Here is a 27,622-nt window from a genome sequence, read left to right as displayed (position 1 = left end):
AAATATGACTGCTGATGAATCCTGATTCAAAAAGTGGAAAAACACAAATTACTGGGACTACTTTTTGTAAAAACAGCAGCTCCAATTTCTGTAATTACTGTGAGAGAATAGTAGCAGACAGTGTCTACTACATCATGGTTCCAAAGGTACTGATTTATTGGGGGTTAATATGAAGTAACATTTAATGTTTTCCAGCTTCACATGAAATATTATTATCGTTGTATTACTGTTTCAAAGACAGAGTATGAAATTCCTCTCATCTGCACTAGGACTGCTAATTTTTACTCTCTTAATAGGAGACAGGGGAATAACTCAAGATAGTGTAGCAAAGAAAAACTGATATTTATAAATTTCAGTAATGGAGCTTCTGAAAATATTATTGTGGATAACATTTATTTGTCTTTTTTGTGTGTGGGAATTTCCATACACTGGGTCCTGTCAAAACAGAAGAACTTCTTTTACCAGTACTGATTACTGTTTGTTGGTTGTGTCTGTTTCGTCCTTTTCTGCCCAACAAAATACTGTTTAGAAATTATAGCAATTTTCAATAGGAATTTTCAAGAAATATCTTTCATTTGATCTTGGGAGCTATTTCTATAATTCACATTGAAGACTGGGACATTAATGCAGTGTCAGAACTTTCTACTAATGAAATAAAAATTAAAACAAAATTTATTTCTGTGCACTTTTAGAATGCATTAACTAGGAAATGAACATTCATAAGTGAATTTATTTATTCTCTGAACTGTTGTCTGATTAACCCACCAAAAAATGGATCATGAATCTCAGAATCATTAAAAAATGGCATCCTTTCTTTGCTCAGTATTAGAGAAAGACCTGTCTAAAATTAAAGCTAATGATTTCATATAAAGGATGAACCTTTATGGCTTTGAGGTTTTTCTTGGGTGTTTTTGGGGTGTTTTTGGTGTTTTTTTATGACTAATGTGGCTTGAAGTCTATTCCTAAACTTTGCAATTTATTTCTAGGTAAGCTTGGCAAATTCCTTCCTTCTCTGCAAAACTTGTTGAATGTTATTTAGCACATCTGCAAAGAAATTTGTAATTTAAGGTTCAACAAGTGCGTTACAAGAGGATGCATTATATATAAAAGGCTTAATATAGTTCACAATATGCAATTTAACTTCATGTTGAACTGACCTCCTTCAGCTGAGCAGATGACCACAATAGGGCTGAAGGGACCATCTCCTTTGTTGTTGTAAACACCAACTTTCACCTCAAAAGGAGTCAGAGGTGGCACACTTTCATCTCTGTAGATGAATTTTGAGGCATCTGAAGATGTCACCATTTTTTCCTTCCACCCACGCGTCCCGTTGGGTCTGAAGGCTACAATATATCCAAATCCTTCTCCACTCTGAAACTCTTCTGACACTGGCTGAAAAATTAAGTTCAGAAACTTAATTATGATTGGAAATAGTTTTACTAATTTAAAAAAATATCGCAGTTCCATGATGGAATTTTGCTTAACATACCTGTCCTCATAAGGACAATTGCTTCCACAGAGGTACCTTCTAAGAGAGTTTCCTCTCCTAATCACCATGGCCAAGTCATTGTCCTTGGACTGAATGGGGTCTTTTGCTCAGAAAAGTGTTTTCTTTTGTATATCCCACTTTTTATTGGGACGTTTTGACCAGTTGTCTGTAGGTGGAATAGCCCTATCAGTGGCCTTGTTAAAAATATAGACTAATACATTGTGATACCTACTGTGGTGGGACTCTTTTGGGTTTTAGGTGCCAGACTGTCTAAATTCTGTTCCAAGTGCGGTGTTAGGTCTTAGAGATTCAATTCCACAGTTCAATTTAGTACTTAGGATACATTGTAATAAATCTAAGTTCTTCTAAGTCTGAAAAAGTTTCTTTTTTTTTTGGTGGAAAATAACACATTTTCTTCTCTCTCCTCAGAGGACCTGTGAAGTTAGTCACTTAAATTGGGACACTTCTGACATAAGCAGTCAGTTAAAAAGGGATTTTTTCTGCTTTAGCGTCTGAACACTGTGAAAACTAAAACTTACATATCCTACTCAATGAATGGAACTTTTCATGCTAATTAGTACATTAGCAGTAGCTTACATTTATTATGAAGCCAATGGGCTAGTTTAGAAACTGGGTTATATTTAACAGATGTCTGCATATTAAACCTATGTGAAATGTTGAAAAAATGGGTGTCTAAACTCTGTCTCTTGAAATGCCCATCCTAGAGATGCAGCTAATGGAGAAATGAATCAGAGCCGGGGCACAGGTGAAACTGCATCCTCTCCCCTCCACGTTTCAAGTGAATATCTTATCACCTGTCACTTCACTTGCAGACAAAATTTTCTACCCATCCTTCTGAAGCTGTGCACTGCATATCCCAGAAAAAAATCATCATGACTCCATGGGTAGAGGAAGAAAATCTGACAGAATTTGTAACCTAGCCTCACCCATGGGTCTCTGATTTTTTTGGGAAGAAAACTCTGGTCCTTGATAGAGTGGGGTTTATAACACTCTGCAGTAGTCCCCCAACCCAGTCACCTGGCAGGTGCTATAAAGGCACTTAATATGAATACTGGATATTAATATCTCTTCTTAGGGTCTGGGATTGGGTCCATTCACACCAGAAACAGTTCTAGTCCCCAGGCATTTTTGTTCAGGATTCAGAAAATCCTCTCCTAATAAGAGAGATGTTGATATTTACCCTTACACAATATGAAGCAAACTGAAATCGGCTCTGTCTCAGCTGTCTTTGGTAGCTGATGTCAAAAAAGGCAGATGTGCCAACAGAAGGCAGTCTCTATAGATGCCCTAAAATTTGCCAATTCGAACAATTAGAATTTGGTGTGTCTCTTTACCATCTGAATCACTCCTCAAATTGGCTCAGCTTAAAATTTTTTCATTATAAACCCATATCTTTATTTGATGGAATTTTTCTTCAGTATGTATACATATATATATATATGTGTATATATGAATTTTTATGAATCTGAAACTGCTCATGATTAGTCTAGAAGTTTTGAAAACTCCTTAAGAAAAGTCTCTGTTCTACTATTTTTCATAATTAGCACAAAAAGCAACTCTCCCACTGGCATGACCATACATCCGTGTTGCATCTTGCATTCCAAATATATTCACAGGATTCTCTTTAATTTATTTTTATTCAGCAATTATAAAAAATGTTTTTAATTGATATTCAAAATATTTTATAAGTCTTTCCTTCTCTTCTCTTGTCTTAGCTATTATTTAATCTGGTGTTTACATAAGATCCAGAAAAATCAAATTAACCCAAGCAATACATCAGGAAGAAAAGCCTGATTGATAAGTAGAACTTCAGAGCTGATACCATGTCTTCTACTCAAAACTCATGAAAATCCACAGCACTCTGAAATTTTAGAACATATTTAAGAGTAGTATTTTGTGTTCATGTGTTGACAAGATTTGTTGTAAGGAAACCCCTGTAGAGTACTCTTTACTTTGGCCTCAAAGAAGTTAACATGAAACAAAGCCCTTAAACAGAAAAATCCCTTACCTCCCATGCTATTACTAATTCATGTCGCCTTCCACTTCTGCCACTCACATTAGCTGGAGGTGTCTTTGGCACTGTGTGCAAAAAGGAAAAACAAAACAAAACAAAACAAACCAGAATATCCAAGTTATTGAAGTTTTCCCCATTGCCATAAGTTGCTGCAGAAGATATGAGACTGTTAAATCAGAACAGGAATAAAAACATATCACTCTGTGGTAAAGAAAATTTGCTCAAGCCTCATTTGAGAGAATTGCACACACAAGCCAGAAAAATTAAACAAAACATAAGCAGAGAATGAAAATGCAATAAAAAATGTTTAAGCACTTGGTCTTCTGCAGATTGATAAAAATTTCAATGTACAGATCACTTAAGAGGTAAAACAGGAATTACCTTGTTAATGTTTGTCATTTTTTAACAAGCGACTTGAAATGCCAAGAAATCTGATATATTTCAGATTTCAGGTAAAATCTTATAACATAATTAATAATGTCTCTAATATTTTTCAGGTAGTTAGTAATTTAGAATGTTTTAATTATTGTAAATATATTTTTCATTGCTCTACTGGGAAGACAACTTTCAGAAATTTTAAAGCAGCCAACCGCAAATGTCCATCATGATTTCTTGCAAAATGCTGGAAACAGTACTACCCACACTTCTTGAAAAATTGAGCTCATCATTGCAGTTTTAAAGGACAAGAGCAGTGAATGAAATTCTTTGAAGTAAATTATAACTATCATCACCATTTTTATTTGGATTATCACATTTTGCAAAATCAGAAATATCGATTATTTCATTGGAATTGTATAATTTCTTTTACCTTGTTTAGTGCCTCTAATGAAACTCCTACAATGGCCAAAGTCTTGAGTTTATTTACTGTGAAGAGGTAATACCTGCATGCTCTATTTAATTAAATTTGTCATAAGATACAAAATTTTTATTTTCTTCTTTACAGCAGTACATAGGTCACTGGTAGAAATGTACTGCAAGCCTTTAAATGTTCAGGCCTTATTGCATGTTTAACTTATTTAGTGAGTAGCACACTGCCTTTGAACTATACAAAATAAAATGCATTTAAATAAATGTACACAGTCCTCTCTGTTTCCTGTGCCACTGAGAGCTTGAGTTCAATGAAAATGCAATTTTTATTAGTACCTGCTGTCCACCTAAGACTTCAGAATTAATTTGGATAGTCACTTTTTGAACCCTCAACTCCTCAATAAAGAACAGAAGCCTGATTCTGCTTTTCTTCAAAAAAGATGCAACCCAACAAGGTGTAGGGACTGATTCTGATTCATAGTGCTGGAAATGAGGCAGGTATTATTTTATCTGTGGCTCTAACAGACTGATAGGAGAGATTTCTATTGTGTTTCTCTCCAATAAATCTGTGTTTGTCTGCAAATATGGTGCCTTCGACTTCCTTCCTTCCTTCCTTCCTTCCTTCCTTCCTTCCTTCCTTCCTTCCTTCCTTCCTTCCTTCCGACACTTCCTTCCTTCCGACACTTCCTTCCTTCCGACACTTCCTTCCTTCCGACACTTCCTTCCTTCCTTCCTTCCGACACTTCCTTCCGACACTTCCTTCCGACACTTCCTTCCGACACTTCCTTCCTTCCTTCCGACACTTCCTTCCGACACTTCCTTCCGACACTTCCTTCCGACACTTCCTTCCGACACTTCCTTCAGACACTTCCGACACTTCCTTCCGACACTTCCTTCCTTCCTTCCGACACTTCCTTCCTTCCTTCCGACACTTCCTTCCGACACTTCCTTCTGACACTTCCTTCCGACACTTCCTTCCGACACTTCCTTCCTTCCTTCCGACACTTCCTTCCGACACTTCCTTCCTTCCTTCCTTCCTTCCTTCCTTCCTTCCTTCCTTCCTTCCGACACTTCCTTCCTTCCGACACTTCCTTCATTCCGACACTTCCTTCCTTCCTTCCGACACTTCCTTCCGACACTTCCTTCCTTCCTTCCTTCCTTCCTTCCTTCCTTCCTTCCTTCCTTCCTTCCTTCCTTCCTTCCTTCCTTCCTTCCTTCCTTCCTTCCTTCCGACACTTCCTTCCTTCCGACACTTCCTTCCTTCCGACACTTCCTTCCTTCCTTCCTTCCTTCCTTCCTTCCTTCCTTCCGACACTTCCTTCCGACACTTCCTTCCGACACTTCCTTCCGACACTTCCTTCCGACACTTCCTTCCTTCCTTCCGACACTTCCTTCCTTCCTTCCTTCCTTCCTTCCTTCCTTCCTTCCTTCCTTCCTTCCTTCCTTCCTTCCGACACTTCCTTCCTTCCGACACTTCCTTCCTTCCGACACTTCCTTCCTTCCGACACTTCCTTCCTTCCTTCCGACACTTCCTTCCGACACTTCCTTCCGACACTTCCTTCCTTCCTTCCGACACTTCCTTCCGACACTTCCTTCCTTCCGACACTTCCTTCCTTCCGACACTTCCTTCCGACACTTCCTTCCTTCCTTCCGACACTTCCTTCCGACACTTCCTTCCGACACTTCCTTCCGACACTTCCTTCCTTCCTTCCAACACTTCCTTCCGACACTTCCTTCCTTCCGACACTTCCTTCCTTCCTTCCTTCCGACACTTCCTTCCGACACTTCCTTCCGACACTTCCTTCCGACACTTCCTTCCTTCCTTCCTTCCGACACTTCCTTCCTTCCGACACTTCCTTCCGACACTTCCTTCCTTCCTTCCGACACTTCCTTCCGACACTTCCTTCCGACACTTCCTTCCGACACTTTCTTCCGACACTTCCTTCCTTCCTTCCAACACTTCCTTCCGACACTTCCTTCCTTCCGACACTTCCTTCCTTCCTTCCTTCCGACACTTCCTTCCGACACTTCCTTCCGACACTTCCTTCCGACACTTCCTTCCGACACTTCCTTCCTTCCTTCCGACACTTCCTTCCGACACTTCCTTCCTTCCTTCCTTCCTTCCTTCCTTCCTTCCTTCCTTCCTTCCTTCCTTCCTTCCTTCCGACACTTCCTTCCTTCCGACACTTCCTTCCGACACTTCCTTCCGACACTTCCTTCCTTCCTCTTGGCAAAAGTGCAATGAAGTTTTCATTTCAGAAACAGAATTTCCCTCTGGCTTTAAAAAAGGAGTAGAAAGAATGCAGTTGATGTGCAACAGTGTGACGAATGGTCTAGCATGAAAAGATGCAGATGAAGCGTCATCTGACAGTTAATTAACATCCGAAAATGATGATGCCATCTCTAATGGAGCATATTTAAACCTTGTTTAGCACCCATTTTTCTCTTGCCTCTCAAAGGTATTTTTGGGTAAATTATAGAGACAAATGAAGTTTTTATGTAGGTGCCTGCCACATTAGAAATGAGAGAGTATGCTGCAGTCCTTTGAAGGATCCAACATGATGAACTTATTTAACCTGCAGCACCCTCTTTCTGGAGTTTTCTTGTTAACAATGTTGCAGACTGTGGCCCTATTTAAATGAATAAACGTTAAAAGAATAAAACTGTCAAAACGATGAATTTCTTTTGCACGAAACTAAAATGTACACTCACACAGTGAAACTCTTTCAAATGAATAACCATTAAAAGAATAAATGTGTCAAAAGAATAAATTTCCTCTGCGCTGCAGCAAAGTAGAGCATGCACAGTTAGAGGGAGACAGTTTGAAATGAGTAACTATTAAGTGAAGAAAACTATTAAAAGGAAATATTTTTTGCCAGACACCAAGGCTGTACATCAGCCTTGCTTTCAGCACCATCCCCTTTATATCAATGTTATATCTGAATTTACTCACTCATGGCCTGAGTTTGTTGCTATGCAATTAAAGACTTCCCAATCTTTATGCTGTTAATTCTCAGCAGCGGAGACGCACTTGCACCAAATACACAAATATGATGCCTAAACTTGGCTCCTGGAGAAAGGATACATGCACCTGGAGAACAAGGAGCTCAGGACCTTTTTTGTTTAGGGTTTATCAAAGCTGAGAACTTTGGTATTTTTCTTCTGAATAAATACACCCCTCACTTAGTGCAAACAAACAAAAACCTTGAAATGAATGTGCCAGGAGTTTGATTTGAATGCAAACAACAGGATTTTTTTCTTACTGTTTTCCATTTGCAAGAAATTACTGTGATATGCTGGAAATGAAAGTCAAATTAAACTCTATTAAAACTTATCTCCTCTGAACCAAACAAAAAACCCATTAACATTTTCTCTAAGAGCAGGCATGAAGAATGTAGCTCTCAGCAGTCCTACAAAACATTTGACAAGATACTTAAGATATCAGTGAAGAAAAGGTGATATGGAAGGATAAAGCTTATACAGGAAGCCATGACAATTGTCTAATAATTAATGTGTATCTTATCATCACAAGCTAAATATGGATGAAAAACAGAGTTTTAATTTGAAAAAAAAAAAGTGCACAGAATTGCTATTGCTGAGGGTTTCATGCATAGGAAAAATGGTTATAAAGTGCTGAAAAATGCTGGCAGTGTCATGTATATATTTTTAACCTATATTCAAATGTAAAACGTTTAAATGGGGAAGGTTTTAAAATGGTGGGTAATACCATAGCTCTGAAACCACAAACATATGGGGTAGATGCTCACTTTCTTTCACTTTCACTGTGTCCAAAATTTAGAAAATTCCTCTGTGCTTTATGGTGATTTAATTAGATTTTTAAAATTCCTTTTTCTTTAGTCTGCAAGTCTGATGGATAATCTGTGGTGGTTTTTTGGTTTAGGTTTTTTGTTTATTTTTGAATGAGATTGGTGGACTGCAAAGATGAGCTGATTCAAAGATTCTTGGTACTCAGTTTTGGGAAAAATATTATAACTCACTAAGTATTTTATTTTCACATTTTAAAAAATGAAGCATAGCAAATAAACCTTAAAAATATAATTTGTATTTTGATTCAGTTTTTAAAATAAAAACACTAAAACTAGAAAGGCAGATGAGAGTATTATGGCTGGAATTGAGATTTTTAAATTTTATCCAAAATTATTATTTTAGTTCTAGTTTGCTAAAGAAAAATAAATAAGCAACCAATAAATAAGAAAATATCACATTGAACCTGGAAAAGTACTTGCAGGGCAGTTTATGCTCTTTTTAACATTCCAGTCTTGCAGAAAAATTTAAAAAATCTTATTTGTTAAATAATTAATACTTTAAAAGTATTTCTGTTTTGTGTTTTTTGTTTTTTTACCTTTTTTTTTCCCCAAGGAAATGTCTAGTGGCTTACTTCAATGTGTTTTGTCTATTATGAAGAGAAAATACAGATTCCTAATTTTGTAGTCTCTCTGAATTTTTTGAGAAGAACAAAAATATTTAGCAGCCAAAATTATAATTTATTATAACTGAGTATAATTGATTACATTATTGCTGTAGAAACTTGTACCTGGATTTGATCCTACCCTTTAATAGGGAATATATCACCTAAAGGGAAGACAAAGAGAAGTAATAGTCTTACTAAACTCCTGTTTTTAGACTAAGAGATGCTGAGCTGTGCAGCCCAAATTTATAGTTTTCTCATAACCAAATGAGTCCAGATTTCTCAAATCCCAATTCAATACTTAGTTCACAAGGTCTTTCTCACTCTACGTGAATCCTGTATTTCTTAATTTACTTGTAATTAAATTTATTTTGTCTTATTTGCTTTTTATATAAATTCTGAAATTTTTGTCAAATAAAGAAAAATTAAGGAAAATGTTGATATTGCTACATTTTTTTTGGAGATAAATTAATGACCTTGGCTTTAGTCCTCAAGAAATGACTTGTACCTTTTGTCAAGGTACAGTTGCTGTTGCTTGTTCATTTTAAAGGTTTTTATAACTTAGGATACAGATGTAGCTTGAAAAGCAACATTTTTTAGCTGTAGAAAAGACACAGGCAGGGGAAAGAGGGGTTTTCACCAGCTTGGCAGGACTGTTTAAAATGAGGTCAAAGGTATAACACATTCAATTTTTTCTTCCCAGTTGCCTTCCACTCTCCCTCTGTATGCACGTATGCATGTGTGTGTGTATCTCTGTCTGTCTCCTGCAGTACACATCTGGAAAAAGGAGGATGTGTTAAGGGAAAATGCTTTCACTCTGTGCAAGACCAGCCCTCCAGCTGACGCCCTCCCAGGACGACAAGGCACAACTCACCGGTTCAGGAATGGAATGTACAACATGCCAGCATCTCAGAAGAGGACGGCACGCATATTCAACTACTGGAAAACAAGGATGGCCCTACTGGTCTCAGAACCTGACATGTTGTTCTCATTTCCTCTGTATTATTAATATTTGTAATTAATTATGAGCTCGAATTCGGTTCTATTCACTGACAAGAGGGTTGTGTGTGACTGTAAGACTCTGCCTGAATAGTCTCCAAATCACCACCTATGGAGCTGAAATCCTGAATGCTGTGGCATACATAGAATACTATGGGACAAATGCAGGTCTTCTCTGCTCCATTTTCTGTCACACACACATTTGGATTTCTTGTCAGTATTAGCATGAGCCTGCAATCCAAAGCTAAAGTAGCCTCCAGTGAATGATTACAGCCCACTTTCTCCTTTTGTTTTTCTTCATGGAAAAAGCAGATTTTTTACAAAGGCTTTAGTAGACCATGCCTTTATCTGCAAATGTCCCAGATGCAGCAGGTTATAATTTTTTTTTTTATTTTTATAGTACGAAAAATATGAACTTCTGGGAAAAGCTGGAACTTCTTTTATACAAATCACAAATAAAACACTACCCCCAATAACAAAAACGCCCTGAAAATAAAGCCGGTCTAAAATGGTCACCTTTTTTCCTGGGACAGAGACATTTCTTGTTATTCTGTGAAGGAATTCTAGCTGAGAAAAAGGGCAACTTAATGCAATACAGGGATTTATTAAAAATATAGCCAGTGTACAGTCTGTTACTAATAGAGTGCATTACATTGTTACCTCCTAAAATCAAGTTTGCATGCATGATTAACAGGTTAAACTTAGAATCCACTCAATTTCTCTCACTCCATGTTTCCTCATGAATAGATAATGTAACTGATGCTTTGCCCCCAGGCTTCAAATGCCCTGACTGTCTTACTGGAATGCCAGACATGTTTAAATTCATGTTATTGGCTCTTTGCAATTTGTGGACCTGTAAAATATGTATCAAGGCTAGAACTGACAAAAATGCAGCAGCTGGCTTTAAGTTAGATGTGCCAGAAAATTGTGGTATTTTCTGTTCCAATGGAAGTAGCAATGAAAAGCAATCATGTTAACTAAATATGAGCTAAGTAACAAGATTACAGTTTAATTAAAAAAATTAAAGCAAGTCAAAACCTGTTTATTATTCTGTTGGTTTCATTATACCATCTGAATTATTATTTTGTAGGTATTTTTAGATAATGGAGTAATATATGGTGTTATTACTATCTTGGATAAGGAGTGATAAAATAAGTGAGGTGTGGGGATAAAAAGAGACTTTAGTCTTCAATCAAATTTTCTTTTACCATTAAACTACAGATGAAGATTCCCAGTTAAGTGTAAAATAATGGAACCAGAATCACACATTTGCTGCCTCTGTGGATTGTCTACATAGCTACCATTCAGCCTGAAGGGTCTCAACTCTTATCTGAACACGAGTCACATTCACTTTCTCAGGTGGGAGAAGAATATTTCTGGATTTCCACTCAGTGCATGGGCAACCTGCCCATTTGCACTTGTGGGCCACATCTACCATCAGTGAAAATAGCACTGATTATTCTGGTTGTTCTGCCTGGGTCATGGGTAGAGAGGTTCATGCCATGTTCTTTCTGAAATATGACTTATCACATAAATGTCCTTTAAGAATTGAGAACCATGATATTAGAACTGGTCATCATGCTAATAAAAAGTTTCCCTTGAAGCTTTCAGATAAAAATAATTAGTAATAAAAAGATTGTGAAAAATAATGGCTCAATGGGTTCACTAAGATAGGCAATTATGTGCTAATTTGAAAACCCATATGAAAACTATTGTAAGAAAATGAAAACTTATTACTGGTTTCTTTTCTCTTTGGCATCTAAAAACTATATAATTCCCAAAATCAGTGAAAGGTATTTCAGAATACAGAGGCAACAGACTCTGAATTTCAGGAATATCTGAAGTTAAGGAAAAGCTGGCTGCCTGAATGAAGATGATCATGAAGGCTCTGACCTTTCAAGAGTGCCATACATATTATGTGTTTTATGCCATTTTTCAAAGAATCATATGTGTAACAGTTTGGGCTTTTTTTATTTATTTGGTTCTTTATTTAAAGCAGAATCTATTGTTTTATTATTCCAGTTTAACAACCCTGTGCAGATTCTAGGTTTTTTCTTGAGTTAGACTCTGTTCTTTCTGATGGCAAAAACTGTGTAAGGTTACCCAGAAATAAAATCCAAGCACCAGGTAAAAATTCGTCACATATTGAATGCTTTTCCTTTCCCATAATTTTGTTTTTGCTGATCAATATTATGATTTATCAATTCCTTTTAACAGAGGTTAAGTTGCAAATAATGTTGAAAATGAATATGCATTAAGAAGAGTTTCACTTGAGTTATAAGAATATGTTTTAGCAAATAGAGGCTTTGTTAAACATTGGGCAAGAAGGAGAAGGACCCTAAAAACATGCCAGCTGGATGAAATTTAACATTTTCAAACTTGTTTGTCAGAAAAACTTAAGCCCACAGTTTAACTGCACCTGGTCAATTGAGATACTGAACCATCCTTGTGAAAACAGTGAAAATATTCCTCAGTCTGAAAGAGCATAATACCAGGGGTGCAACCTATTTCAGGAAAAACTTTTCCTGGAATGTTTTTCTCCTCTCTGATATGTATAATCTGAACAAATGGAAAAGTTGTTCAAATACTGGGGTCCAGAAGAATTTGTATTGCCAATGAAATATGGTACAAAATTAAGAAAAGAATAATGGTGGTGAAAAAAGGGAGTTTTTTAAAAAAATAAAAATTTGTGCTTTTTATTTGATTTTCATATCCTCTTTTTCTTAATGGAATGATGTATGGAGCATCTGTAGTTTCTGTTATCGAGTTGTTAAACCTCACACTGTGGGGAGCTTGTAGAAGGTGAGGGAGTTTGAAAGGAAGCATCCTTCAACACACTTGAATGGGAATCAAATCTCTTCAGTGCTGTTCTGTGATTGCATGGTGAAATTTAGCATCAGCTGGCAACTACACTGTTATTTAAAACAGGAAAACATAAATATGCCTTATTACGACTGCAGATAGGTTTGTTAGACTTCATCTGATTTTGTATCCAATTTTGGGTGCCAAATGTGGAATACATTGATCAATTAGTAAAAATTCAGGGAAGGCCACTGGGGTGAAGAGGGGCTGGAGAAGTGGCCTTGTGAGGAGAGGTTGGGGAAGCTGGGCTTGTTCAGCCTGGAGCAGAGATGGTCTTGGGGGACCTAACAGCAGCTCCCAGTGCCCGTGGAAAGGTCACTGAGAAGACAGGCATGAGGTCTTCACAGTGGTGTGACCAGTTACTTAAGAATTATTCAACTGATGAAGAATCAAAATACAAAATAATCTGTCTAGGCATCTAAAATAACAAAAAAAGGATGAAGAATAATCTGAAAGTGTTCTGACATGTAGTTCTCACCAGAGGCTTTGTCCAAATCCTATCTCTACCTCTTTCTACTTCTTAAAACATGTCTTTCTAAGTGCCTAGGTATTTTTCTCAGATTCCCTGTCCTTCTTTATCTTCTTTAACTGGGGCAGAATGAAGGGAGATAAAGAATATATTGTCAATGATTCCAAATACTAGGAGTCCATTGTAGCTTTTAAGAGACGCAAATAGGATATTTTGTTTTTATGGTGTCCCAAAGTATCATCCTAATTAGAAATACAATGAAATTTATTAAAATGTAGTAACTGTTTGCAGTAGAGTGTGCAAAACAAAGAAACACTTAGAATACAAGGTATTTTAAATTAAGAAGACTTTTATGACTTCCCTATCTTGCTGAAAAAGTTCCATGAGCTGTCAGCGAGAGAAGTTGTGAAAAATTTGGGGGAAGAGGCTGCTTAGTAGCAGTTGTTTGAAGAGACTGCAAAACAGCCTAATTTAAGAGCAGTAGTAGTTTATCAGTGGGAAGACAGCAATTGCTGAAGTCTAAGATAAAAAGTAAGGCAGGTCAGATGGAATAGAAGAGCAGGGAATAGTTTTATTTGAAATTTCTGCCAGTTAAGCAATATTCCTGTAATTGAAACAAACTGTCTCCCCACTAAAAAGGATATCACCTGGTTACTGGACACACAGATGTGTACCAGTGAAAAGAGATTAGGTCTATTATTATTATAAAGCAGGTCTTGTTTCTGATAGTGCTGTAAAAGTAATCTTTTTTATCCTTTTCTTACCTGCTTCATTGGTTCTGATCACTCGCGATGGTGCACTTGGGTCTCCTGTCCCAATTTTATTGGTTGCTACTACTCTGAACTCGTACTCCACCCAAGGGTTCAGTTCCACAGCCATAGCAGACTCCATGTCACCACTTATCAGATCTGGAACTGGAGACAATAAACAAATGTGTAAGTCACTCAGAAATATGAAGCTGGCGTGCAGTATCTCAACAGAAAGCAGACTTTGTGGTACAACATGGTCACTAGAAATGATCGACATCAAGGATCTAATATGTCAGGAATCGCAGCTAGGTTTTTGGCACTGTAGTATTCCTGAAAAGACACAGATTGAAGGATTTAGGGGAGAGCTTCCTGCTTATTCACAGATGCATCGTGGCAGGTGTCTTTGTGCTGTCCTTTCAGAGCTGTTGCTAAGTAACACAAAAGGAATAAAAAAATGAAAAAAAATCAGTGATTTTAATTTGTTGTTGTTTTCTGAAGAGTATCTGTTCCTGTAGTTGTCAGCAAATATTACTGTTATGATCAGGAGTTTTGAATAGTCTACTTGTGCTGTTTGAAAATTTTTCTCACCTGTTTTTACGGTCTGCCAGCCAAGAGAAAATGGACTGCGTGCTTGCAGGTTGTAGAGGGAGATAGGGCTGTGATTGTCTGCCCCAGGACTCCAGGAGAGTGTTGCTGTTGTGTCTGTAATTTCCTCCACTATTACAACCCCTGGGGGACCAGGAGGACCTAGAAATAAAGTGGAATAATCAAACAGACTACACCATCATCGTGGATGTGCAGCATTAATATAGGAGATGCATTCTGTAGGGACCCAGTGGAGTTCAATAGCCATGAAATACGAGAGCTAAGATACACAGTGCTACATCATGGAAATACCTCATTTCCATGATTTCTGATGGTAAACTGTGATTGTTGCTGTTCTTTAGATGCTGCATGAGTGAACATCCATTAACTTGTCAGAGTGACAGCTGAAGAACTAAAAATAGAAACAGATTAAAAAACACACCCAAAACTCTGTTATAATTGTTCTAAACCTAAAATTAGAGGAAAAAAAGAGGAACTTTAAGCAGCATCCAGGCTAGACTGAACAGTCACAGTCATCTCTTTGTGTGAGACTTGTCAGTGAGAAAGACAGATGGCAAGAAAAATGAAGCACAGGAGGATGTTCTTCATGAAGAACAATAACGTCACTAATACCTGAATCAAGCATACAGCACTCATCCTTTTTCTCAAATTCACTCACTCAGGATAGCCGCATAGATTCCTGCTGGAAGTCCATTAACTGTTTGATTGAAAGCTTCTAAAAGTAAAATATAAACCCAAAGCCAAATATTTTAAAGGCTGAAAATTATTTAGGGGCCATTAAAACCCAAAAAAATCACAGGAGAACTCCTTAATTTGAAAACGAAAGGATTATTCTTTCCATTTAGCTGCTCTAAATGAGAATATGCTGATCACCATTTGTATAGGCCATATGACTGCTGCAAAAAGTGAGGTCTCTGGTAACATAGAAGACTTTGCAAGGAAAAATGTGGCTGTAACATTCCACTCTCATCCATATTTTTCTTATTTAATTCTTCTTGATGATTGATACGACTAGTGTTTTGAAGACATTGTCCATTAACACTTGCTGAACTAAATTGGAGGTGGGTTTGTCCTGGTTCAGGATCCTCCTCCAGAGTTGTTTGTAACCAGATGTTTTGGGGAAAATGTGTGTCTCTGTCATGTGTAAATGCAAAACAAAGTTGTTTCTTGTGGTTTCTTATACTTGAAAGCTTGTATAAGTCCTGGAGGACAGAACATGATACTTCCATATAATATTCATATTATATTCATAGCTAAAATTATTTATGAAAAATATAATTTTATTTTTGCATCCAAGACCCATCCAATTGTTTTCCATCTTCTTGCTATGGAAGGCTGATGTTTTGCTTGAGCTTCTAAAAAGATGGAGGACTGTGAAATCAGAAATGCACTAACAGACACCTTCTCCAAAAATGGAACTCTGTGAAGGGAACAAAACTTCATTAATAGAAAGCCATTGCTGGTACACTTTTGAGGGAGCCAATGTTGTTTGAACATATCATGAACTTTAGCAGAGTAGGACATTTGGAAACCTCCATTCCTCTGGGCTCTGGTGAGTGCTGTACTGGCATTTGCTGAAGTGTCAGAGCTCAGCACCTGTGGATCAAGGGGGCAAACGCAGGGACCTGGTGCCTCCTTTTGAAGAGAAAGTTGCAGCCAATATTTCAGCACTGCAGAGTTCATAATTTTTATATTTTAGTACTATTTCACACAATCAAATCTTTTCTGGCTGGGTTTCTTAGTGCATGATTAGAAACAAATTCATCTGAACATCAAAGGCTAAAAACCCCATTAATAGAAGTATTTGTATATAATGTGATTTTTTTGTCATTTGCAGCTGCAAACAGCTTTATATTTCCTCTGATATGCCTTCAACTAAAACATGGCTACATGAAACTGTGGCAGCAGTAGGATCAGAATTTTGTAATAATTGGACTCAATATCTTTAGAGTGAAAGAAACATAGAATCCTATAAATGAGAGAGCAAATTGTGCTATTCACTTGCCTTTATTTACTTGCCAATGATCTACAAGCAACTAATTGACAGTAAAATGATAGAAATATCTGGCATTTAGAAATAATAGCCACAAGAAAGAGAAAAAATGTTTGAAATTCAGGAGATTCAATGCAGTAAATTTTAGTACTATGGATGTATGATGGAAGAATATTGTCTTCACAACACACTGCAGTCTTCACAGGAGCTCAGGATGTGGCTCTGGGCCATGAGAAGAACAAGGAACAAGGTTTTTGACTTCCATGGGCAGTGAACATCTTCAATGCTGGGAATCTCTCCTCTTCCCTTGCTCTGCCAGCTCATCAGGCTTGTCTTTGCTGCTGTCAGTGCCTTTGGTTGAGTCACAAGCAATGGCTGGAATAAAATGGTGCTTCCCATTGGACACTGCAGCTCCTGGCCCTCCTGAGTCCCATTTCATTTGCAGTGGAAATGGCCTGCTTTTCCTCCTTGGAGAAAACACTGCAGAAATATGTGCTCTCTGCACTCCTGCCTTCCTGCCAAGTGTTTGCTGCTCTTTGCTGGGAAGCACCAGGTCAGATCTTTGTCTCAGAAGATAAAGTCCTGGGGCTAATTTAATAAAATAGGGTGATTCTTCAATCTCCATCCTCAACTGTTTCAGGCTATCTGTTGATCTAGGAAAATATTAGTGAAATTTTTATTTGTAGCCACGAGGGAAAGTTTAGAGGAAAGCTGGGATTTTGATGCAATCATATGCTTTTACTGGGTTGGAGCCCTAGGCCCAGAATTATATAATGGTCCCAAGCACAAACAAGATTAAAGGGAAATATTTTAGTACACTTCCTTTATAACAATATTTCTCCCATGCACTCTGAATGTTGTTAAAGAGTTTCTAGCCACTATATTATAACAAAAGAATATGCACCTTGCTGATATGAAAGGATGCAAAATAATATTTATGCAGACATCCCCTGCTAAATTCTCAATATATTTTGTTGTCAGAGTTTCTCTCCTGGTTTTTTTTAATGTTTTAGATGCATTCCTAGGCATGTGAGTGTGTTATTATGCTTTTGGAGATGTGTGCTCTTACACAGTCTGCAGGGTGACTGCTAAAAAGCATTTCAAATTCCAACAGCAGACATTCTGAAAGTGGATTAATAAAGGACAAAGGCCTCAGTGATGACAAATGTATGACAGTTAGCCAGGACATGAGTGCTATGCAGATGTCACTCATTTTTGTAGAAATCTCATTAAATTTGATGCTTGGATGTTATCATTCATGGTGTCAGTCAGATGGCTAATGCAGAAAGGTTTTTCTCCCAAGGGCTGTGTTATTGCTCAGGATCTCTAAAACAATTTTTTAGCTGAGAATAGACAATTGAGGAAAAAATGCATGGTCTGTTCAAATGCTTATCTGGAAACTAGACAGAAAATGACTGGTCATAAATGCACTATAGTGCAGTCGACCTTCATGAAGAAGACATTTGGGGCGGTGAAAGGCCCTTATACAACTCTAGGAGCATTGGGAACCCACTGTCAAGGATATGAGTCAGTTATCTCCTTTCCACAGCAATTCCATAGATTGATACTTCATTTCAGGACATGCATGACTGCATTTTGGCAAATTTGTTTTATGTATCTTTTTATTGTTGGAATGATCATCCTGAGAGGTTGTTAGATTGCTTGCTATGATACAACGTTAATGTGAGAGTTCTTGAAAAACAATTTCCAAAAATAGCTGTAGTAACTCAGTGAGGCAGTGCCCTTTCCTAAGTATCCCAGAATATGCACTGATTTACTTCACTGCTGCTTCACCAGGAGAATTCTTACTTTACCAAACAGCTAAGAAGCCTCATATGTAGCAGTTCACAAACACAGATGTTTTGACCTGAAGATTTTTGCTTTTTGAATGACAAGGTGCTCTGGCTGGCTTGTCCTCAAGAGGGTGAGAACTTGAGAAAAAGAGGATAAGAAAGAGGCAGAAACTACAGAATAGTGGGAAAGGCACATAGAACTGCAGCATAAAACAGGAGCTTGACTGCTGCAGCATTAATCCCTTTTGCTGTACTCAGCTATGATTGACTATGTGCTTACATGTGGTAGAGGAGATGATGGAGAGAAATTTGGATGTATAGTAGATGCTAGAGACACTCTGGTTTTTGTAGATACATCCGTGATGCCAGTCCCTCCACATGTGGTTTCTGTAAGGTACATAAGAGCTGTGGGCTGATGGAGAGGTTATAATCCAGCCAGTGTCAGGATAGACAGGAAGGTTAGGCTTAGGGTTGGAATGAAAGTAAAAGAAGACATTGATTATTTCAGCCTGGATAGTCTCAATTCATTTCAGGGAAGAGGGTTAAGATAAATCCATGGTGTACTGCCTGAGAAGTCCCTTAGTGGTACCTCTCATGTTGTGCCCCTTTGCCCTGATGACTTCTCTGCCATGTGCAAACCTAAACATAGTGAATTTGGATGAGGAAACCTTGAGAGATGTTGATTTTTCTGAGCTCAGATGGCAGATTGCAGTCCAGAACCTCTGAGCTGGACTTCTGTGTCGCAGTAGCTGTTGACATAAGTGTATGGAGGGCACAGGGAACTTGAATTTCATCTAAGGTGTAAAAGCACTGCTACCCTAAGAATTGATCCTGGATGACATTGCTAGCAGTTCCCAAATAGAGAAAGAGACTGAGTTTTGGCAATGTCTCTTTCTTTGGCATGGCCTGCTGACCTCCTTCAGTGCTGCAGGACATCCCTTGCCAGCTGTCCCAACCCTGGTCCAGGGTATTCCCTTCACTCTCTGCAGTCCTACTGGGAGCACCAGCACTTCCAGGACTATGTGTGTCTTTTTCAGGCACTGAGTTAATAAACATCATCACATCTGATCTGTAATTTAGTATTTGTTTCTAGACACTTTTTTGACTCAAGTAAGTTCATAACTATAAGTTGATGCTTTTAGAAAAAGCTTCTTAAAATAAAATATCATTTTTAAACTCTTGAAAAAACCAGCTTTTGATAGATATTAATCTGTTGCTATTTCATATAATTAAAACATTTTTAAAAAAATTAAAGGTCCTATTACAAGATCTAATTGCTGGAAATATTTTGGAGAAGTCTGTGGGCTAAAGGGCTGATTCTACATCTACAGTAATATACTATCTTCCAATGTAATAAATGTGTAAGGTGCTACACTGAAGAGGGCCGAAGTACGGATCTGAACCCTAGCCCTGATCCTACCTGCTCTTATGTTGGCAGACAGACCCTATCACCATTCCACAAGCCCTTTAAAATTATGACTTTTCCAACCAGTGCTTTGGCACAATTAATGGATTACTGTGGGCTGGGGCAAATCCTTACAGGTGATTTGCCATGCCTATCCTGAGGGAGGGGGACTGGGAATGTAAATGTGTGAACTGGAACTCTGCTGTACGCCCTGGCCTCAGGGAACAGTTCTGTATTATGGACATATTCTGTAAGTCCAAATAATAGGGTTTGTGCTCAGGGCATCTTCCTGGCCTTTGCTACAGCTCAAATGTAATTTCAAGGACCAGCAAGGATCTGCTGACCTTGTTTATGTTCCATTTAATAATGTGTTTGAAGGCCTTTAAGCCCAAGTACTTGTCTTTAAGTTTTATTGGCAATATCACAACAGAAAGGAGCATGGTGGTCAACCTAACCAGCAGTTCCTGCGTTATATTTGCTCTGGGTCACTGGAGTTCTGAGGAAACATTACTTTCCAAAAAATAAAGGATAAGAGTGGATTTGTTGCTTAGATTGCTAGTTTTGCCAGTCTATAAGAGGAATAGCTTTAACCTTTTATTTTATTTTTAGACCACAAAATGTGTACTCAAGCCACACATTGTAGTCACAAAGACTTTCATCCCTTCGCACTACCGGATTGTGCTCTGCTTCATTTCAACATCTTACAGCTTGCAGGTAGATGTTTGATTGTTTGATCTCAGTGCTCAGATAACTTACAGTAAGCATGCATAGTGCCTTTGTTTAGCTCTTAGGGCATAGTCTTAAAATAAATGTGTTACGTTGTAGGAGGAAGCTGATTTTCATCCCAATTTCAAAGAAGCTTCCTTCCATGTTTTTTTTTTTTTGTTGTTTTGGGGTTTTTTTTCCTTGTTTTTTAACTAATATTTGTACTGGTCAAAGGATTTTAATTAGCTCTGTATATGCTCATAATTTTCCAAGGATATACAGCATTTATGCAGAGAATTAAGAGGACTGGGCCTTATTTTTTTTACTCTTAAAAAATCACAGTGCCTGTTGATATCCATAACAATAGAAATCACAATTTTAGCAGTAGGAGTGAAAAGGATAATAAAAGCAAACACAATGAGTAAACAATTACTAAAATACCCAGAAAATAACCGGCATCTAAATCTACTAAAATCCTTAAGTGTAGATGAATGAGATAGTACTGTAAACAAATTAAGAGAGCACAGGTTGGTTTGTAGTGTAACTGACACCAATACATTATTTCTCCTAAAGTATATTTGATAGTAGATATGTAATATAAAAATATTTTATAAATTACTTTTATTAAATTATGAAATCATACAGTCATTAAGGTTGGAAAAGACGTCTAAGATTATCAAGTCCAATCATTAAATTAGCCCCATTGTGTCCATCACCAATTCCTCAACCATGCACCCTTTGAAGACTTCCACAATTGGTGATTCTATAAATTCGCTAGGCAGCATATTCCAATACTACCCTTTCAGGGAAGAAATTTTTTTCTAATATCCAATCTAAAGCTCTCCAGGTGCAACTTGAGTCCATTTTCTCTTATCCTGATGCTTGTTAGATGGGAGAAGGGACTGACCCCTGCCTCCCTACAGCCTGCTTTCAGGTAGTTGTAGAGAGTGATATCTATCTATCTATCTATCTATCTATCTATCTATCTATCTATCTATCTATCTATCTTTCTTTCTATCTATCTATCTATCTATCTATCTATCTATCTATCTATCTATTTATCTATCTTTCAATCTATATCTCTAAAAATATATAAATTATTAAGGGGACTAAATATGCTGAAATGACATTTTATATGGTCATTGATAAATAAAAGGCAACATGAATAAATAATTTCTATGCATTTCATTGATTTGAAATATTTTCTCTTTAGAAAATGGCACATGTCGTTAGCACCTCAAACTCAAAACTTGAGCAAACTTGCCTGGCTGCTGCATTGCTGTACTTTCCTGGCAGAGACCTCATGGTCATCTTAGCTACACTCTCCCAGGCTTAGTTACCTTGTACTGTCAACCCTCACTACCTTTGTTTACACTGTTCACTGCAGAAATTCAAACACTGAGTAAGTAATTTCGGGATCCTTAGTTGTGGCAGACATTTCTCCACAGAAATCCTTTCTTTCGGATTTCTGTGTCTTCGGGAGGCCAGAGGCCTCGGAAGACAAGGTAAACAATTATTATCAGCTGCTGGGGAATGCAACAGGGGCACCTATTTTGATTGGTGATTGGTTCATGTTTTATGTTTATAATTAAGGGCCAATCACCAGTGCAAGCCAGGGGACTGAGTCCTTGGCCACAGCTTTGTTGTGAATTCTTTTCTATCTATGTCTAGCTAGCCTAGCTGCTCTGCAAAACCTCTCTCCTTATTCTTTTTAGTATAACTATAATGTATTATATCTTATATTAATAAATTCAGCCTTCTGATTCAAGAAATAAGATTCACCGTCTCTCTCTCACCAGCTGCGCCCACTCAGGCGTGGTAATACTTAGTCTTTGCTCCTTTGTGAGTAGGTGGAGAAATATTAAGGAAAGAAAGTTTGGAGATGATTTCGCTGCTTCACAGACTGGCAGTGCATAATGCAGCATCCAGCATCTGCCTGAGTAGTTTCAAACCTATACAAACTTACTCTTTTGGTTATAATGAACTGTAAAGCAGCTTTGCAAGACTAATTTGAGAGTAAGAGTTGATCGAATTAATTTGAAAATTTAATGTTACTGAAAGCAGTAATTTGTTATGATAAAAAGCATTTATTTATTAAATAAGCATTAACATCCTGGAAACTTGGTAGCGTTGATTTGGCACTGAAGCTTTCACAGATGTAAATCAATCTTTTTGATTCACAACTTTGTATTTCTAACTCAGTCAGGATACTTCTAAATGTCATGTATGAAATGGATAACTGTGAAAAATAACTATTCTGGTGTCTGTGGTGTCACTATCATCTCCACCAATATGGAGTTTTATATAGCAAAAATCACTCACTCTGCTCTAAATGTTTGAAGCATTGTCCCCATCCATATGAGATAAATATTACAGCAGGTTTTGCACTGATCCTCTAGTCTGCAAGAGACTCTGTTATTCCTGGAAACTGCTTCTGAACCAGGACTACTGCTCATCTCAGTTTATGCAAAAGTGTACCTGTAATTGACTATAGGAAGGCTCATGATGACTTCTGTGAAAGCAAGTAAGACTATCGTGTGGTGTTCCCAACTTCCACTATTTTTCTTTTCTGAACTACAGATGTTTTTTCTCCAGCCAGCCCTTCAAGCTTGCAGAAGAAAGAGCAAGAAATATACAGTAAACAGCTTTGGGAGGACATTTTTCTACCCAAGCTTTTCTTTCTTGCAGCCTGTGGCAAAACAGTGCTTCAAGTGAATTAATTGGAAATTGTGTGTTTAAAGAGAAAAGAAATACTTTTTGCTAAAGTAAATATAAGAAGTATCCTTTTGCTCTTATCTCTGACTTCTGCTGGTGTTCTTCAAAACCTCCCACTCACTGTATAATAGATTTTGTACTAATGGGTTAAATAAACACAAACTGTAAACAAAATACTGTAGCTATTGAACCAATGCACGGTAGTAAGGGTCAGACTTTTCATGGTGTCAATCTCTTTATGATAAAAGTATTTCTTGTTCTAAACATCTTCACAGCAAAACATAGTTGAAGCGTGGGATCATTTAGATATCCTCTGAACTGAAAACATGGAAACACAGATAGCTTTGGATTTCAAGAACATAATGTAAAATAGGAATGTAATAAGCCCTTTTTTGGAAGTTGTGCTTTAAAACACAAATTAATTCACCAAGCAGGCATTGTCTCAAGAAAAGCTGACACATTGCTGGCTACAAGATCACCTGAGACATCTGTGAGAGGCAGGTCTCTGGGCTGGGTGTTTGGTACCCATGTTTGTGATGATATCATTACTGTCAGAACATGACATGCATATTTATCCTGTGTTAGAGCCTTCTGCTTAGATAATCACTTCTTTGTGAAAAATTAGTGCAGAGACAACTCAACTAGTGGTGTGCCAATGTTAGGTGGAAAATCAGCCAAGCTGTAGCATTCTGCAATTCTGCTCCTCCGCTACTTAATATTCACTGCAAGTTGAAGATCTGGGTGGATATGTAAAGGCTGGTAGCCAGAAAATGCACACGACATGGGACAAGTATTCTTGGACTGATGTGAAGGACAGGATTGGCATTCACAAAAATCATAAATCACTTCTTCTTAAATGGCTCTTGTCTTCATGTGCAGAGGAAAACATTTGTTGACTGTGCAGTGAGTGTCTGTATTCTCCTGTAAACATTCTTGTTTGCATGGCAAACAGGTATTCTGCATTTCCTTGGGTGAGGAGACAACAGAAGACATAAATGAAATGAAATCAGGTAATGACTTGAAATCAGGTAATGACTCAGGAATGTAAGTCCTTAAGGGTGATTTTTGTTGTAGTCATTCACTCTACTAAAACTATTTCTTTGATCATCAGACATACATAATTTCTGTCATGGGATTGCACTTGAGGTACCACATTTCTGCAGGCTTGATGCTAGAAAAGTTACCAGCATCTGTGAAAAGCTGTTTTCTCTTCTAGATGTCCTTGAGATGCATCAGCATATATATCATCTGCTGTTATGGGGTCTGATGACTCTCTACCAGAAAATATTGCAGAAAATTTACCACTATCTCCATCTTTGCCCCAACGGAAGGAAGTCTGGTTCAGAGGGTGGCATGCCTGTTATTTAGCTTTTACAGAGCTATTTAGCTTTTCCCTTTCCAATAAACAGTTCAGTGTATTGGCTTAAGCCATGGACAGAAGTTCACCTGAGGGAACTTCTGTTCATTTCTAAGCAGCAGTCAATTCAATGAAAGAAGATAATATTTTGGTTACTGGAAGTGCCCTAAATTGTGTCTTACACGTCCAGATGCTAATTTGTTTGTCACCTGATTTCTGTGCTCTTGGCTCCTCTGTGTTAGAAAAAAGCTTGAACATATCTTGATCCCACCTAACAGCCACCTGCAGGTATGGCATGCTTTTAAGGAGAAAGTGTGATTTGAATCATGGTCTGAAACAGATAAAAAGAGTTATCCTACTTCACAGATGAGCACTGCAGTTGCTGAGCTAAGTTAAAAGTGATTGATATTGCCTCTTCTGCCTTAAATCAGTACTGGCCTTTGATCTGAATCTTCTCTCATCCTCCTCATTTTCAGAGAGTAAAGGACTCTCTGAGGATCTCTACAGAATCAATGTGTGTATCTAGAAGGGATGGTGAATCTCAGATGAATGAAAGATCATGAGGGTTTTTTTTGAGGCACATAAAAATAATAAAAAATCCTCTAATGACGAATTGCAAAAAGTTTTGTAGAGCTGTATTCTGAAGAGGAAATACTCCAGTCACTGGCAGAGCATCTCTTCCTAATGAAATCCACATTACTGGCAGCATTAGAAAAAAAATGCTAGGGATCACTAAAAAGTTTTTCTTACTTTAATATACATGGTTGAATCACATTTTAGAGAACTTAGAGATGTATTTGGAGGGTTTTTTGAGTATTTAGTGCTGATAGGACTTGAATCCTGATTTTGTCCAAACATGACACAGAATGTTTGAAATGTTCCTGAAAGAGATCCACTAGGTCAGAATCATTATTGAAAAAATATTAGATATGTTTTTCACTGCAGATTACCTAAATTCAAGACCTGTGAGGTAATGAATTTGAAAATTTAAATTTTGAATTTAAAAATATATAACACATTATAGAAAGTTGCAGAATAGAAACTTGCTGCTGTCTTTATTTCTTTTGTTTTTCAGACACACACACACATATATATGCAGTAAATTCAGGAATCTTCTTGCACCATTAATTATCTTCTTATGAATAATTAGACTCAAATAAATTGAGATTTATTTGGTGCTGTACATTCTCTGTTCTTTGTGCTGTCTTTCATTGGATATATTTTTGAAATATAGCTTTCATTGTATAATGCAGAGCAAAGAAGAGCAAGGGCAAAAATAGTGACATTCCCTGGCATATAATCAAGGGAACTTCCAGTAGAGCAAATAGTAAAAATGGTTTCAAAATAGATAAATATTATTTAAGGATACTCTATGTTTTCCACATAATAAATGATACTGAGACATTGCACTTCCTTGAAAATACAGCAGTGAATGTCTGTCTGGTAAAGATCAGGGTGTTAATATCGAGCAACAGAAGTCTGCAAAGTTTGTTTCTGCTTCCTTCTTTTGAGGAGGCTGCAGTGAGGTATAGTACTGTTCCAAGTCACTTGTAATTAAGTGCTGACAAAAAGTCCTTTGACTTGAAAATAGAGAACCAGTTGAATGCATATTTCAGTTTAAATTTAATCAATTTGCTAGTGGCAGTGATTCTGATATTCATGAATATCTAAAGGAGGGGGAATGAGATTATTTTAATTTAATTTATTCTCTATGTCCAATTTAGTTCATGTAGAAACATTGTAAGAGGGACAATTTTTCAAGAAAAAATTACAATGATTTATTAAAATACCATATGAACCCTACAATAAAAGTAATGATTGAAATGGAGTTATATGCTGGTATGATATTATCAGTATTATCCCTGGTATTTTCTGCAGAGACAAAAGGAGAGAAAGAAAGGTGAGAGCATGGGTGTGCTGTAGGTTTGCTTATACCAACACATATAAGAGTTCATAACAAAGCTTCTGCAATCTTAGTTTGTCTTTGGGCTGTAGCATTTAAAAGAAAAGGATGTTTTGTAATATGCATAAAATGAAATTATTTTGACTATAAACTGTACTGGAAATAAAGAATAATATGGCTTTGGATAACAAACTTTACTGCATGAGTTTTCTTCATAGAGGATGACTTCCCTTTTCAGGTGGAATTCTTCAGCGTTAACTGAAACATTTACTGAAACATCTGTTTCTGTTGGTATCTTCTCCTAAACAATGTCCAGTATCATCAGAAGCTAAACATAAAGAAGTTTGAAAGGTGCTACAATTTGGGATCATCGCTGTCAAATTGCACACCACTAGTGCACTCTACAGGCTGAGATAGGGGAGAAAAAAAAATTAGAGATACTGAAATGAAAATGAAGTTCCTGTAAAAGTATAAGGAGAGATAGATTAGATTCTTATAAGTATTTTTGATTTTTGCACTGTTGATGTCTGTAAGAACTAGTCATTCATAATTCTACACTGAAGGTACTTTAAACATTTTCTGCAATACAAAACAAAATTTCTTGCTCTATCTTAAAATTATCCAATTTAAGAAACAAGAAAAGGAGAAAATTGTAAGCAAAGTATATTTGAATTAAAATTCCACTACAAAGCAGTTATAGCTTTTGCTTCAACAGCATGGTGACATGGTGATGAGACTCACATAAATGAATCCTAATACTTCTTTCAGTGCCTTTTTTAAAATTTAATCTCAGACCTCTTCCTCAGAGAATTTAATTTCCACAGGAAATTCAATAGACTAATTTATATAACCAGGATTCTTAAAAAAATAATTTTGTAATCAGTCTATCCTAGATAATAACTAAGCCTTTTTTGTCACAAAAGTTCAATTTAAAGTTGAGATTGCCTTGTCTATCCATAGAGCCTCCTGCTCCTGTTTGAGACAAAGGGGGCACAAAAGACCTTGCATAACCCAGAAGGATGTATCAGATTTCATAAGGCAGCTAAAATGGTATTACATGGCAAGTCAGCTGAATACAACCATCCCGAAAGTGCCATAGCTCATAGAAAACTGATGGTCCTCAAAGTGTCTTTATGGAAATATTTAACTATTACTTTCATGAAAAATGAAGAGCCCTGCAGTCAGCCAGAAACACTTTTTAACATTTAAAACATATATTTACTCTAAAAGTCGTGGACAGGAACGCATCATGTTTAAAGATATTGTGGAATGTGGTAAAATAAATTTTTTGACTTATAATACCCAA

The 27,622-nt window shown here is 37.1% G+C and overlaps 1 protein-coding gene across 1 annotated transcript in view; it reads right to left on the bottom strand.

Moving 5' to 3' along the window:
• The window catches only part of CNTN5 (contactin 5), a 616,731-nt gene that overhangs the window by 26,626 nt on the left and 562,483 nt on the right, over positions 1 to 27,622 (bottom strand). Inside the window, exons 18-21 of the mRNA XM_059466383.1 lie at positions 14,428 to 14,586; positions 13,855 to 14,004; positions 3,519 to 3,589; positions 1,158 to 1,392 (exon numbers count right to left, since the gene is read on the bottom strand). Coding sequence (XP_059322366.1) covers positions 1,158 to 1,392; positions 3,519 to 3,589; positions 13,855 to 14,004; positions 14,428 to 14,586 — 615 coding nt within the window. The remainder of the gene's footprint in view (positions 1 to 1,157; positions 1,393 to 3,518; positions 3,590 to 13,854; positions 14,005 to 14,427; positions 14,587 to 27,622) is intronic.

The sequence above is a fragment of the Ammospiza nelsoni genome, chromosome 2, assembly GCF_027579445.1.
Source record: "Ammospiza nelsoni isolate bAmmNel1 chromosome 2, bAmmNel1.pri, whole genome shotgun sequence".
NCBI classification, from domain to species: Eukaryota; Metazoa; Chordata; class Aves; order Passeriformes; family Passerellidae; genus Ammospiza; species Ammospiza nelsoni.
The sequence above is the reverse complement of the archived record's forward strand: the minus strand, read 5'-3'. Positions and strand labels throughout refer to the sequence as shown.